The 19,844-nt window shown below is 44.9% G+C and overlaps 1 protein-coding gene across 1 annotated transcript in view; it reads left to right on the top strand.

Moving 5' to 3' along the window:
- Positions 1-608: 608 nt before the first annotated feature.
- Positions 609-19,844, top strand: part of LOC147452475 (uncharacterized) — a 39,266-nt gene continuing 20,030 nt past the window's right edge. Inside the window, exon 1 of the mRNA XM_086518155.1 lies at positions 609-937. Within this exon, the coding sequence (XP_086374281.1) occupies positions 881-937 (57 nt within the window). The 5' untranslated portion in view covers positions 609-880. The remainder of the gene's footprint in view (positions 938-19,844) is intronic.

Below are 19,844 nucleotides of genomic sequence, written 5' to 3'. Positions count from 1 at the left end.
TTCGATTTAATGCCGTGTTTTTCATGGTTTATGAGCGAGACTACACGATGGTGCCACCTATGGTGGCGGAAAAAGAAAACTTGCTCAAAGTAATCTAATTGTGTAATCACATCTTGAATCACCTCCTTAGCCCATTTTTTTGTTGCAACCGCTCTAGAAACTTTATTGAGAGCAATCTAGACCGACTCCACAATGTGTGTGTGTGTGTGTGTGTCTTTGAGCACCTCTAAGCCTCTATCGTTTCATTATTCCAATTTCTCCCTTCCCAAGCATGCCCTTTTCGAGACATTTGAACTCCATCTCATCATTTGTTCTTTGCAACCTATTGTGTACTCCCTACTTTTATGCAGTGTCTCATGTCAATTCAACAACTCTAAATCTTTATATCCTACAATATTCTCCTTTCTTCTAGATGTTGCATAGTACTTGCTAGAGGTGCTTGGGTGATTGCGACATGACACAACTATCGTACATAGAAGTCTAGCCTCAATATATAGAAGTCTATCGATCAAAGAAGTCTAGCCTTAGTATACTGGATACCCTCAATGAGAAAATGAGAGAGATGTGCGTGCAACCCATCAACTCTAAATCTTCCAATGTGTGTGTGTGTGTGTTTAAAACTAAGAGTATGGAAAAGTGTCACCATTTTGTAACATAGATCATGATGATAGATGTTGCTGGCAACTATTCCGTTTCAATTTCTGAATTTACGATTTGAAGTTTGAACGTCTCACTGGGTGCTGGGTATGGCGACGAAACCGTGGAAAAAGAACGCGTGGTCCTTCAGGGCGGGGGTCATGTGCAATCCTGCTACCATGTCTTTCAGCCCGGGCCTCTATCCTCCCCCTCATCCTCCTCCTGCGACTTCTCCACCCAGAAGATGTCCGCCTCTCATCTTTCAGCGCCTGGAGGACAGCAAGGAAGAGCACGCTCTCCGGTAAGTGCCTGTGGCTCTCTACATCTTTCCTTGTTTCCTGTACGCACGTCCAGGTTCTGGTGATAATGATCTTTCTATGCTATATATATATACACACACACACACACACACACACACACACACACACACACACACACACACACACACACACACACACACACACACACACACACACACACACACACATATATATAGAGCACACACATTTTTGTACCATAGTATGTTGACAATGTAAAGTACATGAGTAGATGGTCTTCAATGCGAAGTCATCTAAACCAAAATGTCTCAAGAACAACAGGCATGCACCTGATGTTCTCTTGCAATTGTCAATGGTGCTCTCATAGTTGGGATGAACCTTTTGCAAAAATCCAGAAATTTATACAGTATCCTGCATTGGAAGTGAAAATGGGTCAGGACGGGGGACGGTAAATGTAGGAAATGGGGATGTTTCAAAAGAGGGCAAAGAAGAAACACCTTTGAACTGTGCCCATGCCACGTAGAGAGCAATGCAGTGAGATCAAAATTACACCTAGTAGGTAAGAAATTATCAAGCTGAAATGGCGCAATGATGGATATAACATGATAAGTACACGCCTCAATTGCTTCAAATGACTAGTCACAGAAAGCCCCAGTGCTTGCCACAGAGACCATGGACGACTATAACCAAAGGTTTCTCGACGTCTATCTTCCGGTGTCCTTCTTTAAGTTTATTCCCTTGAAGGACAAGTGCGAGCGATACACCATTGGGCTAGACAATTCAGGAATTCATTCAGACAATTCATTCAAGCAATTCATTCAGGATTTTGTTCGAACAGCTGAACTTTGAGGACGACTCGCTTTCTCTTTTGCATCAAGGTAATTGTACGGTTCCGGATTTGGAGTGTCGCGTCATTCTTGTCATGCCAAGGCATGCCCAAGAGAACATCACAATTGCCCAACTTTAGTGATATCCTGGAAGAGCATCAATGAGAGGTACCACCTTCTAGGTCCGACCGGTGGCTAACTTGGCTTCAATTTCGCCACCCTATGGATCATAATCAAAGTCCATCTGCTTCAGGAATTCTGGATGGATGAAGTTTTTGGTAGCTCCTGTCAAAGGAAATTAGGGATTTGAAGCTGTTGACTTTGCCATATGCTCAACACAATTCATTTGTACTTTCAAGGCATACACTATAGATGTCAGGTACAAGTCCAATGGCCGATTTCGCTCGTTTGGTTGGAGATGGTCCTGGGGTTCTGTCGATTGTCGGTGCGGGCGTCGGCTCCGCTGCTCTGTAAGTGCGATGGGGACAACCAAAATAGTTATGCCCTGTTTGAAAGCATCCAAAGCATCGGCCTTCTTGTAATAAGGTATCTCGTTGTTGAGGTGTCAAACGAGGCCTTCGCGGTTGACTTATCTTGAGAATTTGTTCGTAATTGTTGGGAATTTTGAATATTAGTTGGAGTTGCTTCTGTAGCAAACTCTATCTTTCCTTTCATCAATTTGTAGCCACCACACAACACATGAATTGGCCCCTGGGATCATCCTTCACAAAAGCATCTTAATTCTTCATAGAAAAAACATCAACTTAAAGTTGAATAGAGTCCAAACTTCACACAAAAGCTTGGAGCAAAAAGATGATAGATTAGAAAGATGGCTTACAAGGCCAACCAAGGGGTTACAAGGAGCTACAAAAAGATATGTAGAGGCTAGAGTGCAAAATAACAACTGTAAGAGTCACTAGGCGACATGTCAAGACTCAATCACTCATGTGGTGGTGCAATAAAAAAGGGGGCAAACCCGGCGGCCGCAAAGGAAACAAATGTCAAAAAACCAATGAGTGAATGAGTCATGACTCATGCCTGATGTTCATCCCTGGGTAGGGGTAGAAGAGCAAAACAAGGTCATTTGCCTTCTCCACTCCAAGTTTGTTCCTCTTTCTAGATGCAATGTAGCTATACACACTCCACCACATAGTTACAAGGGATAGAGGGGACGGGGCCTAGGGCCGCCTAACGGCTTAAACCGGGCTGGGGACGGACGGGGACGGAGGGGAACGATCGGAAATTCATCCGACCACTGGCGGGGTCGCAAGCTGCCGTATCGGGGACGGCGGTCGAGAACGGGCAGAAAATTCAAAGTCGAAAAAAAGGACCGTTTTTAACGGTTGCTTGCAGCCAACGTTCAGTTTTTAACGGTTGCTTGCAGCCAACGTTGAGTTTTTTGGGAGGGCTTTGGCCCTTGGGAGGCTATGAAAGCACCCTTGGGCCTCATCTTCTCTCAAGCCTCTCCTCTCTACGCCGTACGGTCTACCGTCTAGACTCTACTCTCTAGTCTCTACACTCTACTCCGTCTACGCCATAGTTGCCACGGAGTTTCGAAACGTTTCGTTTGAAACGAGTTTCAGAAGTTTCGAAACGGTTTCGTTCGAGAAAGAAACGCCAAAACAGAAGTTTCATGCAAACTAAAGAACTGTACGTAAGTTTAAGAGGTATAAGATGAGATCTTAGACATAAAAAAGAGGGAGAATAGGACTAACTTTCATCATTAGAAGCAAGAAAAAAGCTACATTCATGACATTGAGGATTTCATGACATAAAAAAATCAACGCTACAGCCTGACGTGCGAAAACTTACGAGCCTTGACTTTACCTTTGAAACGTCCAAACTCATACAGAAACGTTTCTGAAACGTTTCGTAGGTTTTATGACTGAAGAAACGCGTTTCTTGGCAACACTGGTCTACGCTGTACGGTCTACCTACAACTTACAAGCGCTCAAGCCCTACCCTTGAGTCTCTCAACTCTCGAGTCTCTACCCACTCTCTCCCTCTTCTACCCTCTCAACTTTGAAGCTCTCTACTCTCTCCACACAAGCTCTCCTCTAAGCTCTTAGCTCTACTCTCTCTCCACCATCATGTCATCTCAAGCTAACTCCACTTCTCAAGCCGGCTCTTCTCGAAGGAGGCCCGGCGTGCAAACACGGTCGTGGTGGGATGAAGTCGACTCTACCATGCGTGGTAAAGGTGGCGGTGCAAAACCATGGACGTGCAAGCTATGCCCGTACAGGAGAATGGGTGGTGCAAACAAATTGCGAGCCCATCTTCTTCATGAACCCGGTCACGAGGTGAAGTTTTGCCCTCGAGTATCTTCGGAGAAGAGGTTGGAGCTTGTTGAGAAGCTCACGGTGTATGAGGTTGCGGAAGCGGCCAAGAGGAGCCGTTTTGTTACCGTTGATCCCTCAGCCACGGCGACACCGCGAGAGCAAAGGGAAGCCAACCTTGACTCCACCTCTCAAGCATTCAAGACAAATGCATCTACACCGTCCTCTTCCTTTGCGCATCGCCAAAGCACCCTCAACGAAAATTGGAATCCTAAATTGAAGGAAGAGGTGGATAGATCGGTTGCCCGATTCTTCTTCCACAACCACATTGCCTTCTATGCTTCGAAGTTCGCGGTGAGTTTCCCTTGGCATATGCACATTGCAATCTCCCATTTTGTATTCATTATGGGGTCTCGACTCTCGACTCTCCATACTAACACAACATGCTCTATTTTGTGTGGATAGGTCTCCATACTTTACGAAAATAGAGGAATATGGCTCCTCTTATGTGCCACCTTCATCGGAGAGGCTTCGCACCACCCTCCTTGACAAAGAGAAGCTTACCGTGGAGCAAGCGGCCCAAGCAACAAAGGATTTGTGGGAGACCAATGGCGTCTCTCTCCTTGTAGATGGATGGAGCAACATCCGCAAGCGGTCCATCCATGGAGTGGCGGCCTACTCTCGAGGGGAGATGTACTTTGTGGAGTCACATGATGCATCTGACAGTGGCAAGGCCACGGAGATGCTTGCTGCGGAGTGGACAAGCACCATAGAGATCACCGGCCCGGAGAATGTCCTTTGTATGAGAATGTCCTTTGTATGGTTGCAAATGGAGAGGCGTCAAATAGGGCAGCCGTGGCTATCATTGAGGGCATGTATTCCAGTATCCATGTCACATTTTGCATGGCGCATTGCCTCAATAACCTCCTCAAGGACATAGGGAGCTTGTCATGGATTTCACCCACCATTGGTGACGCCTCTCAAATTGTCTCCTCTGTGCTCAACCATCAAAAAGTGCGCCATGAGTTGTTAAAGAGGAGCCACTTTTCCTTGCTCAAATATTCAGAGATAAGATTGCATTCAATTGGCTTATGCTAGGCCACTTGTCTACATGTGGTAGAGCCTTAAGGGGCCTCTTTCTCAGTGATGAGTTCCAGGCCATGCCGGAGTCTACATCAGCAAGAGGATTGAAATGCGAGAATGGGCCGACGACGCCACTTGGTGGGAGGAGGTGAAGACTCTTGACGTCATGGTCAAGCCTATTCTACGCCTACTTCGAGTTGTGGATGGCTTGCAGCCATGCATCGGCAAAGTCTACAAAGCCATGGATCGGATGATAGAGATACTTGAGAAGCTTGTGCTTGACCTTGATCAGTATGCGGAGATTCATGGCTTGTGTGAGTCGAGCTGGAATGGATACTACTCTCCACTTCATGCGGCACCTTATGTGCTTGACCCTAAGTTTCAGGGAAGGCGTCAAGAGACCGACAAGGAGGTGAGCAAAGGATGGCGGCTTGCATTGGAGCGCCTTGAGCCTAGCAGTGACACTAGGCGCAAGATTAGAGACGAGCTACTCAACTACAGGCAAAAGAAGGGCTCCTATGGATGTGTAGATGCACAGGTTGATCGCAACAAGATTGGCTCGGTTTTGTGGTGGGAGGACTATGGAGGAGATGGCCCACATTTGTAGCGCTTGGCTGTTCGTGTCCTTAGCCAAGCATGTACCACTAGTTGCTTGGAGCAACTATGGAGTGTGTACAGCCACATTGCCTCTAAGAAGAGGAATCGCCTTGGGGTCCAGAGGGCCAATTATTTGGTGTTTGTGAGCGCTAACTTGCGCATGCTTGCCAAGAGCGTCACACACAAGGCAGATCCTTTCACTGAGTGGGAGATGGCACAAGAGAATCCATCTATGGCCGAGACACTTTTGGAGGAGCTAGAGGAGGACTTCGAGCCTCAATGCGAGCCTCGCGAGGCCTCATATGTCGCTGACGACCTCGACTACGACGACGATATGGAAATTCAGCAGGCGAGCACTTCTTGAGTTTGATGATCATTGATCACTCTCGAGTCTAGAGTCTACTCCTCTAGAGTCTACCTACTACCTAGCCCTTTGTACTTTTTGTTATCCTTGAGGCTTGTCCTAAGTCCTTTTTGAGCCCTTGTGGCTTTCACTTTTCATTTTGTATCCATCAATGTTTTATTAGCACATTTGCGCCTATATGACTCGTGCTCTTTGGTCTATTTAGTGTAAATTTGTTCCACCTGCTGTTGCAAAGTTCTTTGATTTCTTTGAGCCTATCTGGGTCCTTCTCAAGATCTTCAAGTGCCTCCACCATGCGATCCATTGCTTCATAGACCTTGCCAATGCAAGGTTGCATACCATCTATCACTCTAAGCAAATGGATCACTGGTTTCACCATTCTGTCAAGAGTCTTGAGAGACTCCCAAATGATTTTTGTGGTTGTAGTTGCATGGGAAGTCTCAACAAACTTTGTACTCATGAAGAGCTGCACTATGACACTCTACAAAGCGGCTTACCATTAGATTGTTGTAGGCAAAGCGGGTCTCACAATATTTTAGAAGCACTTTGCCGCCCGACCACTTCAAAAACTCAGTTCGAAGCACGGTGTGGTTGTTGATAAAAGTAAGCACTTTGGATGTAGATGCAATAAGAGGCTCTATCCAAGGTAGTTTGCTGAAATCCTTCAAGAGATTGTTAAGGCAATGTGCCATGCAAATGGACTCTGTGATGTGAGGATAAATACCTTCTAGAATAGCTCCAGCTGCCCTGTTTGATGTGTAACAAACTTGGACACCCCAAGTCAAGATTCTACCACGACATAGCAGAGATTCATTTCAAAACACTTCGCAAATTAAAAGAGAGTCGACACGGCCCGACGTAGTTCCGTGCCAAGAGGTACTGGCCCCAAAGACTGGCGCCCCTTTCGGTATTTCTTTTATATTAATCTATGAGCAAAGTACAATAGCTCGCGGGTGCTCGCTCTCAGACTCTGCGTCTAGATGCTCTGCAGAGTGAGCCCCTTGGATCACTTATAAAGGTTTTACAAGGGTTGCTAAAAAGCAGAGCCCCAAAAGCATTAAACTTAAAAGCAATGGCTCCCAAAAGCATCTACTCTCAAATCTGCCAGCAAAAACAGCCAGCGGTAATTACTGAAATCTGTACGCAACGTCAACAAGTCAGCGTAAAACGTGGAGGTTTCGTACGTCTGCCACGTTAGCAGCCAGCGTGATTTTCGACGTCCGTACAGCTGGGCAGTGCTCTGTTTTTATTTGCTATATGTCTCCAGGCCCCACCTTGGTAAATGTCCATAAGTTGGAGTAAGTCCAACTTATAAGGTGAAAACCTTTTACTTTATTGTCATGGGTCATGCCACGTCATCAAGTTGTGACATACCTCCCTCTTGAAAGAATTGTAATCGCCCTCGATTACGCCTGCAAAACAGACAGAGGCCATAAACTGTCTTACTAGACACTGACTGTTAGTACCGACGTACTAGACGCGACACATCTAGTACTTCTACAAAAACGATAGTCACATCGTAGGACATCACAGGACATCACTCGACATCACAGGACATCACATGACAAATCAGAAAAAAAATTCATTTCAAATCTCAGACCATGACTGCCAGCAACGTATTTAGAATTGCATCTAGATCTAGTCCGGACCTCACTGATGCCCGATTAACTAATCCTTATTGCGATCATGTCTATAGAGATTTATTAGACCGAAATGCTACAGTCATTTCGTCTTTCAGTTCCTGCACTCAAACAAATCAAGTGAGAGTACAAATCAATCATATTATTCCGTGTCATAAAGTCGTACAACAGAATACTGCTCAGCCCATTAGTATCCTTGAAACCCAAAGGAGACATCAGTGACCTTATTAAAAAATCGGGGTAATGTTTTGACAAAGGAGCGGAGTAACTCCCCTCTTGTGCAAACCCGTTGCACTATATTCACCCTTGCTGAATTTGGGGTTCTATCGGAGTAGACTGCTAAGCTGAATTTCAAGGTAAAGTTCCAAAATCTGAGGAGTATCTGCTAGGTCCTCCTCCTCCATCCACTTCGCATCCAATTCAGGATAGTTCTTGAATTTAACCAAGAACCGCCGAATCACTTTACCTTTCGGCTTTCTTTCCTTGTGTGCCAAAATCTGTTCTGAAACGAGTATCTCCTCCCTTTCCTCCATTTCGGGTACCTCATCAGGCTCCCCATCAAAATTGGTAGGTCACCTTTAAAAGGCTTCAATAGACTCACATGGAATGCATTGTGAATCTTCCAAGTATCGGGCAACTTGAGTCGAAAGGAGACATCATTTATCTTTTCTTTATGTGGAAAGAGCCATAATACCTCATGCTAAGCTTTGAAAAAAGCCGCTCCTTTCCCTTTCGTTTTCCTAGGCGTGCCTTGTCAAAACGTAAGAGCACCCCATCGTCTTCCTTTAATTTCAAATCTCGTCGATGTTGATCTGCTGCCTTCTTATGTCGTTCTTGAGATTTTACTAAAGCCTCCCGGAGCTTGGCAAAAGCAGTGTCCAAGTTCCTCGTGTACTGGTCGGCTTCAAAAATCTCATCTTTAGTGCTAAGGAAGGATGGAACCTTCGGAGCACCTTCAATTATCTCAAATGGCGCCTTCCCTGTCGAAGAGTGAACCGTGTTGTTGTAGGCAAATTTCACCAAAGGCAATTTTTTTCCCCATTGAGTCATCTGAGATTGCCCATCTGTCTGTGGGTGGAATGATGACGAGAACCGCAACCGTGTGTCAATGTTCTCCCAAATAACCCACCAAAACAAACTCGTGAATCGGGGATCTCTGTCGGAGACTATTGTCTCAGGCATGCCATGCAATCGAAAAATCTGTGCAATGAACAATCTCGCTAAATGATCCGGCTTTATTGTTTTCTTCACTGGAATGAAGTGAGCTTGCTTGTTAAATCTGTCGATGATAGCCCAAATGCCATCGTGCCCACTCTGTCTTCGGGATATCAAAAATGAAATCCATTGCATTACTTTCCCAGGGGCGAGTGGGAATTGGTAAAGGCTGTAGTAATCCCTGTGCCTTATGCTTGCCAAACTTGACCTTCTGGCATACTAAACAACTGCGAACAAAGTCGTCACATCCTTCTTGAGTCTCGATCAAAAGAAATAACGCTATACACCTTTTAAGGTGGTGTTGATGCCGCGGTGACCCGTAAAAGGTGGACAATGGCACTCAATCGAAACCTTTTCCCTCAACGGCTGTGTGACACACAACATCGTTTTCTTCATCAAGTAGCCATCCCGTATGGAATATCCCGCTACTACCTCCCCATTCTGTATTTGAGTGAATATATTGGATAAATTCGGATCAGTGGCGTACTGATCAACCATACCCTCGAAGCTTCTATTATGTATCGCGAAAATAGCCAAGACTAAGGGCTTCTGAGACAATGCATCTGCCACCAAGTTTTTTTGTCCGTGCACATGGACAATTTGGAAGTGAAACTGTGACAAGATGTTAGCCCACCGCATCTGCTTTTCTGAAAGTTGCTTCTGTGACAAGAAGTAGCGTAAACTCTAATGATTAGTAAAGACCGTGAAATCGGCTCCGAGTAGGTAATGTCGCCACTGAGTAAGAGCATGGATCACTGCCAGTAGCTCTTTCTCATAAATCTGTGCTGTAAATTCTGGCCTTGAAAACAATCGGCTTTCATAGGCAATCACATGGCCTTCTTGCATTAAGACCGCTCCTAGACTACGACCACAAGCATCACAATATACTTCGAATGACTTTAGTTTGGCAAAGCCAACACTGGTCTAGTAGTTAGTTTTCTATAAGTGTCTGAAAGGTAGTCACCTTTGTCGGTCCCCACGAGAAAGAGACACCTTTCTGAGTCAATATGTGCAAATCTGCAAACTTCTGAATGAACCGCCGGCAGTAAGTACACAAGCCCAAGAAGCATCTAACTTCATGAACATTCTTCAAGTCTGGCCAATCACGGATAGTCTCAATCTTTGCCGGGTCCATCTGTACTCCTGTTGCTAAGACAATGTGTCCTCGAAAATGTATTTCCGGCAAGAAAAATTCACTCTTTTTGGCTTTGATAACTAATCTGTGAACACGGAATGCCTGAAAGACCTGTAGCAGATGGTGTCGATGTTCTGCTTCATCCTTATCATCAAAGAAAGTGCCGACAAAAGATCGATGCTCTTGAAAAATCCTATCCATCATTTGGTTGAAAGTCACCGGAGCATTGGTAAGTCCAAAGGCATCACCAAAAATTCATATAAACCAAAGCTTGTCTGAAAGGCTGGCTTGTAGACATCTCCCGAAGCGATTCTGATTTGATGATATCCGCTTTTCAATTCAATCTTGTTGAAACAAGAGGATTCCTGAAGTCGGTCAAGAATATCATTGATCCTTGGAATCGGAAATCTGTTCTTGATCGTGATTTTATTGAGAGCTCTATAATGATTAATCAATGCACATTCTCCAAGATCAATCTTTCTTTAATACCAACAGAAACGGAGAGCAGTAGGGTGAAGTACTTGGCTGGATCAGACCCTTTTCAAGAAGGTCTTTCACTTGGTTCATGATCTCTTCATTCTGGGCTAGGCTAACACGGTAAGGTGGCTGGTTCGGTGGTGTGCTTCCAGGAATCAGATCAATAGTATGATCCTCAGGAGTCAGGATAAGATGGGGGTAACTCGCCTGGCAGGCCTTCAGAGAAACAATCAGAATGTGTGGAGAAAATCTTGGCGTTCTTTGTCAAGTTCAGACATGTTTGTTTTGTGTTCATCATTCAACTCTTTCAAATAGATTGAGTAAACAAAAAGACTGGATTTCATTAATTTGGAAATGGTTGAAGCCGATACAATAGGCATGGACTTGCCTTTCAATTTTACATCTAGTACAATTTTTTTGCCCTTTTCATTTGTCAAAGTCGCTTTCTTGGCTCGATAGTCGACCACGGCATTGTTCTTATGGTACCAAGGGACTCCTAGGAGGACGTCACACCCTTCCAAAGGCATGATATAAAAGTCCTCATGCCCTAAATACCCCTGACAATGCAAACAAAGTTTGCCAATGATAGGCGTATTGGCTACATCCCGTCCGGGCGCCTCTAGAACTGCCTTTTTTGGTGGCCCAATCCTGTCGGGCGTAATTTCGAGCCACGCCACCAATTCAGGTGAAATGAAGTTGGCCTTGGCTCCTCCATTGAAAAAGATAAGGGCTTCTTGATCTTTCACTTTGCCCCAAGCTCGGCAAAGTTCTGTACTTTCGTCTATCTGGCTTGGGGCAGTTCCCATGCAATCCGGTACCAGTCCAACTTTCATCTTGCCTTTTCTGCCACGTTCCTCTGTTGCTCTAGAACTCGCTGGCCCGTCCTTGCTGTGCCTTTTTGGGGCACTTTGCGGAGATGTGCCTTTGTTCCCCACAACCAAAACACTTCCCCTCTTTGAGAAAGTTAGCCCTTTGTCGAAGAGTCAGTCGTGGTCGTGTATCCTTCTTTTCTTGGGAACTCTTTTTCTTTTTACTTTCATTGTTGGAGGTCTGTATGGTCCTTTGAGTCAAGATTTCATCAGTGGGGTAAGTCAAATTTTCTGAATGTATCGAGAAACCCCGTTTCGCATGACCCATTAATTCTTGAATAGAATCAGACTTTTGTTCAAGGTAGTAATTTTGGATCTTTGTAAGGAGTCCGCAACAAAACCGCTCAATCTGTTCCTTAAAGGTGACCTTCTGAAATGAAGAGGTTGGTAGAAAAGAGTCCCAAAACCTCTCCCAATATGCGTCCAAATAATCTCCCTTGGTCATCCGAAGATGGTTCCAGTCGTACATCCCGTTCGTACTCCCGGGTTATCCAAGAAGAAATAAAGAGCCGTTTGAATTTCAACCACTTGACTAAAAGCTTCTTTCTTCAGAAGAAGAGTGGACCACCATGCTCGAGCATTTTCCTTTTTGAAAAGATGCAGCTCTCTTGATCTTGGAGTGCTCTGAGTGATGCCCTCTAGAGAAGGCTATGTCAAACTGCTGGATGAAGGCCAAAGCCCTCGGAGCATCTTGGAATTCAAAAAAGGATTCAAATTTTATCGATTGTCCACCTTCTTTAAATTCCTTGGTCTTCTTGCTCTTGTCTTTGAGGAAGTCGTATTGGTTGGCTCTGTAGAAGTGCTTCTTCTTCGCATAAAACATGTGGTCATCGGAGTCCAAATTGTCAGAGGATGACTCCTCCAGAGCTATCAGATATTGGTCGGAATCTGAGTTTCTTTGTCTTTTTCTTGCTCTTTCCAAAGCTTTGCTTTTGCTTCGCTTTTTTCCCTTTCTGTCTTCCTCGCTCGAGTCAGAAGAGCTAGAAGAACTGTCAAAAGAAGAGGAAGAAGAAGAATTGGGTAGTCCTTCAAAACACACACGCTTCTTCTGCTTTCTTGCAGATGCAAAAGAAGATTGACAGCCCAAGTAACCAGGGTAGTTAGTCACCTTCTTGCGCTTCTTCAATTGCTTTTTCGATTGATTCTTTGTGTCCAAAAGCTGATTGATGTGGGTCTGAACCACCTCTTGAAGTTCTTGTTCTGTAAACATCCTCGGAGAAGGTGGTCTCTTGATTGCTGGTTTAATTGGTGGTTCGATGGTTTTCTGCCACTGAGTATGCACTTCAGCCATGGATTGCTTAGACAAAAATTTGGGGATCTTAGCAAATTGAAGCATTTGCTTTGTGCACTCCTCAACCTGTTGGCGACGTTGCATCTTTAAAAGTTCATAGTTTGTAGGTAGAGGTAACTTGTACTCATCTTCTGTTAAGTCGTTTAAATCTTTTGCGTTGTATTCTCCCGCCTCAGCGGTTGCAGAAGAGGTCGAATGATACTTTTTGGAATCCATAAGTGTTGCGAGGAAAGGGATTGTACTTCTCGGTAGAAGAGAAATCGGCTGTGCTCTGATACCATTTTAAGAGACTTCGACACCCTAAGTCAAGATTCTACCACGACTCATCAGAGATTCACTTGAAAACGCTTCACAAATCAAAAGAGAGTCAACACGGCCCGGCGTAGTTTTGTGCCAAGAGGTACTGGCCCCAAAGATTGGCGCCCCTTTCGGTATTTCTTTTATATTAATCTTTGAGCAAAGTACAATAGCCCGAGGTGCTTGCTCTCAGACTCTGCGTCCAGATGCTCTGTAGAGTGAGCCCCTTGGGTCACTTATAAAGGTTTTACAAGGGCTGCTAAAAGCAGAGCCCCAAAAGCATTAAACTTAAAAGCAATGGCTCCCAAAAGCATCTTCTCTCAAATCTGCCAGCAAAAAACAGCCAGCGGTAATTGCGGAAATCCGTATGCATTGCCACGTCAGTAAGTCAACGTAAAACGCGGAGGTTCTGTACGTGTGCCACGTCAACAGTCAACGTGATTTTGGGTGTCCGTACAGCTGGGCAGTGCTCTATTTTTATTTGCTATATGTCCCCAGGCCTCGCCTCGGCCAATGTCCATTGGAACAACTTATAAGGTGAAAACCTTTTACTTTAATGTCCTGGGTCATGCCACATCATCACGTTGTGACATGATGCCTCTCAATGGTGACTAGCTGTCACGAGGACGTGGCAACTGTTAACTATGTTACGAGGACGTGGCAACTGCTAACCTTAGTTGTTGGTTTCTTTCCAATGATTTTTGTTTTATTTTTGAGACCCCTTTTTGAAGTTGCAAATGGTCGGACATTGTATGGCCAATGTGAACGATAGTTTCATCCGCACACGGAAAGTTGGTCGGCACTGGAATTCGTATAGTAAGAGGGTGTCTAGGCTCAGTCAAGATCATGTAGGTCCCCCCGTCGCACTTGGCAAGTTGGTGGATACTAGGAAGTGAACTCAATAAAGGCACAAAGTCAAGGTGGGATCACCAAAGGAAAATACCCGACAGTTGGGCCACATTGCATTTTTGGATGCGGTCCCAATGGGGATAGATGGTCAGAAGACCAACGGGAGCTGTAACAGACTTGGACACCAAGTTGAGAATCTACCGCGACACCACAAATAATCACTTCAAAACAGTCCACAGTTCACAATTGATTCAACACTGGCCCGGCGGAGTTCCGTGCCTACAGATATTGGCCCGAAAGACTGGCCCCCCTTTCGGTATTTCTTTTTGTACTAATCTGTGTTCAAAGTACAAGAGTGTAGCTGGGACTCAATCTCAGACTCTGCGTCCAGATGCTCTGATACTAATCGGCAATGCAATTAGCAATCACATATAGATCCATTCAGGACCTCATAGATGCCCGATTGACTAATCCCTATTGCAACCATGTCTATCGAGATCATTCAGACCAAAATGCTGCAGTCATTTCGTCTATCAGTTCTTGCACTTAAAAACAAGTCAAGAACAAATCAGTTTCATATTCGGGAATTCCATTTCATAAAGTCATTACAATAGAATACTGTCAGCTCTCAGTATTCCTGAAGCTCATGGAGACATCAGTGACTCTAGTATCAAAATTTCGTGGCATCTGTTGACAAAGGAGCAGAGTAACTCCCCTCTTGTGCATACCCACTGCACCAGATTTCCGGCCAAGCTGAATTCGGGGTTCCAGTTGGAATAGACTATGCTAAACCAAAAGCTTCAAGGTAAAGTTTCACAATCTGAGGAGTATCTGCTAGGTCCTCCTCCTCCATCCACTTCGCATCCAATGCAGGATAGTTCTTGAATTTAACCAAAAACCGCCTTATTACTTTACCCTTAATCTTTCTGTCCTTATGTGCCAAAATCTGTTCAGGCACAAGGATCTCCTCGTATTCTTCCACTTCGGGTTGCTCATCAGGCTCCCCATCTTCGAGCACATCGCCTCTAAAAGGCCGCAGGAGACTCACATGAAAAGCATTGTGAATCCTCCATGTTTCGGGTAGCTTCAGTCGGAAGGAGACATCATTTATCTTTTCGGAGATCTAGAAAGGTCCGTAGTATCGCATACTAAGCTTTGGAAAATGTCTCCCCTTTCCCTTTTTCTTTCTCAAGCGCGCCTTTTGAAATCGTAAGAGAACCCAATCGTTCTTCTTCATTTTTAGATCCCGATGATGGCGATCTGCTTCCTTTTTCTGTCTTTCTTGAGATTTCTGCAAAGCCTCGCGGACCTTGGCAAAAGCTGTGTCCGAGTCGCGCGTGTACTCATCGGCTTCAAAAATCTTATCTTTCGTGCTTAGGAAGGGTGAAACCTTCGTAGCACCTTCAATAATCTCAAATGGTGCCTTCCTCGTCGAAGAGTGTATCGTGTTATTGTAGGCAAATTCCACGAAAGATAAATACTTTTCCCATTGAGTCTTCTGATCTGAGATGTAAGACTTCAATAAATCTAGAACCACTGAATTGACAATCTCAGATTGCCCGTCAATCTGCGGGTGGAAAGATGACGAGAACTACAATCGTGTGCCAATGTTCTCCCAAATTGCCTTCCAAAACAAACTTGTAAATCTGGGGTCCCTGTTGGAGACAATGGTCTCGGGCATGCCATGTAATCTGAAAATCTGGGCCACAAACAGTCTCGCTAAGTGATCCGGCTTGACTGTTTTCTTCACTGGAATAAATGAGCCTGCTTGCTAAATCTGTCAATAACAGTCCAGATACCATCGTGACCACTCTGTGTTATCGGGAGATCAAAAATAAAATCCATTGCAATACTTTCCCATGGGAGGGTGGGTATGGGCAAAGGTTGTAACAATCCATGTGCTTTATGCCTGTCAAACTTGACCTTGTGGCATACCAAGCAGCTGCGCACAAACTCGTCCACATCCTTCTTGAGTGTCGGCCAAAAGAAGTATTTCTCTACCCCTTTCAAGGTGGTAGCAATGCCGCGATGACCCGTAAAAGGTGGACAATGACATTCGATTATAACCTTTTCCCTCAATGGCTGTGTAACGCACAACATGGTTTTCCTCATCAAGTAGCCATCCCGAATGGAATATCCCGCTACTATCTCCCCATCCCGTATTCGTGTAAAGATATCTGCAAAATCTGTATCTGTGGCATACTGATCGACCATATCCTCGAAGCTCCTATGATGTATCACGGAAATAGCCAGAACCAACGGCTTCCGAGACAAAGCATCCGCCACCAAATTCTTCTGTCCCTGAACATGGACAATCTGGAAGTGAAATTGTGACAAGATGTTCTCCCACCGCATCTGCTTTTCCGATAGCTGCTTCTATGACAAGAAGTAGCGTAAACTCTGATGGTCTGTAAAGACAGTAAAATCCGCTCCGAGTAGGTAATGCCGCCACTGAGTAAGAGCATGGATAACCGCCAAAAGCTCTTTCTCATAAATCTATGCTGTCAATTCCGACCTTGAGAACAATCAGCTCTCGTAAGCAATGACATGGCCTTCTTGCATTAAGACCGCACCTAGACTACGACCACAAGCATCACATTATACTTCAAATGACTTCTGCAAGTCCGGCAAAGTCAAAACTGGTCCCATAGTCAAATTCTCTTTCAAAGTCTGAAAGGCAGTCACCTCTGTGGATCCCCATGAGAAAGGGACTCCTTAAGGGGAAGCAACCTCTGCAAACTTTCTAATGAACCGCCTGTAGTACGAACACAATCCCAAGAAGCTTCTAACTTCATGGACATTCTTCAAATCGGGCCAATCACGGATAGTCTCTATCTTGGCTGGATCCATCTGCACTCCTGCTGCCGAGACAATGTGTCCCAAAAAGTGTATCTCTGGTAGGAAAAATTCACTTTTCTTCTCATTAATCACCAACTTGTGATCTCGTAATGCCTGAAAGACTTGAAGTAGATGATCTCTATGTTCTGCCTCATCCTTGGAGAAAACAATGATGTCGTCAAAGAAAGTGCCAACGAATAGTCTGTACTCTCTAAAAATCTTGTCTATCATCTGGTTAAATGTCGCAGGAGCATTGGTTAAGCCAAAAGGCATCACCAAAAACTCAAATAACCCAAAAGTCGTCCAAAAGGTTGTCTTGTAGACGTCTCCCGTCGCGATTCGGATTTGATGATATCCACTTTTCAAGTCGATCCTGCTAAAGCACGAGGATCCCTGAAGTCGGTCAAGTATATCATCGATTCTAGGAATCGGAAATCTGTTCTTGATGGTGATTTTGTTGAGAGCTCTATAATCGATGTACATTCTCCAAGATCCGTTTTTCTTCAAAACCAACAACACTGGAGAGCAGTACGGTGAAGTACTAGGCTGGACAAGACGCTTTTCCAAGAGGTCTTCTACTTGGTTCATAATCTCAGCGTTCTGGGCTCGTCTCACACGGTAAGGTGGCCGATTCGGTGGTGTGCTTCCAGGTATCAGATCAATGGTATGTTTTTCAGGATGAGCGGGTGGTAACTCGCCTGACAGGCCCTCTGAGAAGCAATTGGCATGAGAGTGGAGAAAATCTTGGCGTTCTTTATCAAGTTCAGACATATTTCTCCTATTCTCATCACTCAACTCTTTCAAAAAGATCGAATAAACAAATAGACTGGATTTCATTAATCTAGAAATGGCCGAAGCCGATACAATAGGGATAGACTCGTCCTTAAGTTTTACATCGAGTACAATGGTTCTGCCCTTCTCTGTGGTCAAAGTCGCTTTCCTCGCCCGATAGTCGACCACGACGTTGTTCTTGTGGTACCAGGGAATTCCCAAGAGAACATCACAACCTTCCAAAGGCATTATGTAAAAGTCCTTATGCCCCAAATACCCCTGACAATGCAACCGAAGTTTGCCAATGACATGTGTAATGGCTACGTCCTTGCCGGGTGCCGCTAGAACTGCCTCTGCTAGTGGTCCCATCCGATCTGGCGTGATCTCGAGCCGCGCCGCCAATTCCGGTGAAATGAAGTTGGCCTTGGCTCCTCCATCGAAGAAGATCAAGGCTTCTTGATCTTTTACTTTGCCCCAAGCTCGGCAAAGTTCTGTACTCTCGTCCATCGTGCTGGGATCAGTACCCACGCAATCTGGAACCGTCCTGTTTTCATCTTGCCTTTTCTTCCACGGTCCTCGGTTGCTCTCGAACTCTATGGCCTGTGTTCATCCTTATCGTTCTGTCCTTTCGGTGCCTTTTTAGGGCACTTCGCGGAGATATGCCCAGTTTTTTTGCATTCGAAGCACTTCCCCTCTTTGATGTAAAGAGCTCTCTGTGCAAGAGTAAGCTTGGGTCGTGCATCCTTTTCTTTCTTTTCTGGGTTACTCTTCTTCTTTCTACTTTCATTGTTCGAAGTCTGTTCATTCATTTGTGTCATGATTTCATTTGTGGGGTAGGTCAAACTGCTAGAGTGCAGGGCAAAACCGTGTTTCGCATGACTCATCAATTCTTGAATGGAATCTGACTTTTGTTCTAAGCAGTGATCTCAGATCTCTGTAGGAAGACCCAAGGTAAACCGCTCAATCTGCTCTCTGAACGAGATCTTCTTAAATGAAGAGGAGGGTAGAAAAGAGCTCCAGAATCTCTCGCAATAAGTGTCCAAAGTATCCTTCTTGGTGATCCGAAGATGGTTCCAAGCAGTTTGTATGTCGCGTTCGTACTCTAGAGTCAGCCAAGAAGAAATAAAAAGCCTTTTGATTTCAACCATTTAACTGGCGCTTTCTTGTTCAATAGAAGCGTGGATCACCAAGTTTGAGCATTCCCTCTGAAATAGGAAGTAGCCCTCCGAATCTTGGAGTGCTCTGAGTAACGTCCTCTAGAGACGGCTATGTCAAACTGCTGTATGAAGGCCAAAGCCTTCGAAGCATCTCGAAACCAGAAAAAGTGTTAAATTTAACAGACTGTCCACCTTCTTTGAATTCTCTGACTTTCTTGCTTTTATCTTCTAGAAAGTCATACTGGTTGGCTTTGTAAATTTTTTTTTTTCTTTGAATAGAATCTGCGGTTGTCGGAGCCCGAACTGTCTGAAGACGATTCGTCTGAAGAACTGCCTGAAGACGAGTCCTCTGAAGAATTGTCTGAAGACGAGTCCTCTGAAGAACTGGGCGAGATTTAGACTTCTTTGCCTTTTTCTTGCCCTTGTGCTTTTTACTTCTCTTTTTGTCTTCTTCGCTCGAATCGGAAGAGCTAGAAGAACTCTCAGAAGAAGATGAAGAACTAGGTAATCCTTCAAACCGCACATGCTTCTTCTGCTTTTTAGCCGAGGCAAAAGTAGACTGACGACCCAAATAACCCGGGAAGTCAGTCTCTTTCTTCTGCTTTTTGTCGTGTGTTTTTGCTTTGTTCTGCGCGTCAAAAAGCTTAGAAATCCGTGCATCAACCACCTCTTCTAATTCCTGCTCAGTAAACATCCTTGGGGTAGGAGGTTTCTTGAGTACTGGTTTGGGGGGTGGTTCAGTGGTCTGCTGCCACTGTGCATACACCTCGTCCAAGGAGGTCTCGCCCATAAATTTTGCAAATTTCGGGTCCGTCGCAAAATTTAGCATCATCTTTGTTGCATCGCTGATCAATTGTCGACACTCCATCTCTTGAAGCTCCGCTTGAGTAGGCCGAGGCGGGCCGTACTCGCGTGGATCTTTGTTGTGATCTCTTCCCGCATCTCCGGATGCAGAGGAAGTCGACTGATCTTTGCCTGAAGCCATAGGTGCCGCATAAAAAGGATCGGATTTCCTGGTAGAAGAGAAATCGGCCGCGCTTTGATACCATTGTAACAGACTTGGACACTCCAAGTCGAAAATCTACCGCGACACCACAAATAATCACTTCAAAACAGTTCACAGTTCACAATTGATTCGACACTGGCCGGGCGGAGTTCCGTGCCTAGAGATATTGGCCCCAAAGACTAGCACCCCTTTCGGTATTTCTTTTGGTATTAATTTGTGTTCAAAGTACAAGAGTGTA

This window comes from Adiantum capillus-veneris, chromosome 8 (genome assembly GCF_014529385.1).
Source record: "Adiantum capillus-veneris isolate H3 chromosome 8, ASM1452938v2, whole genome shotgun sequence".
Lineage (NCBI taxonomy): Eukaryota > Viridiplantae > Streptophyta > Polypodiopsida > Polypodiales > Pteridaceae > Adiantum > Adiantum capillus-veneris.
This window is presented reverse-complemented; position numbering and strand designations above follow the sequence as displayed.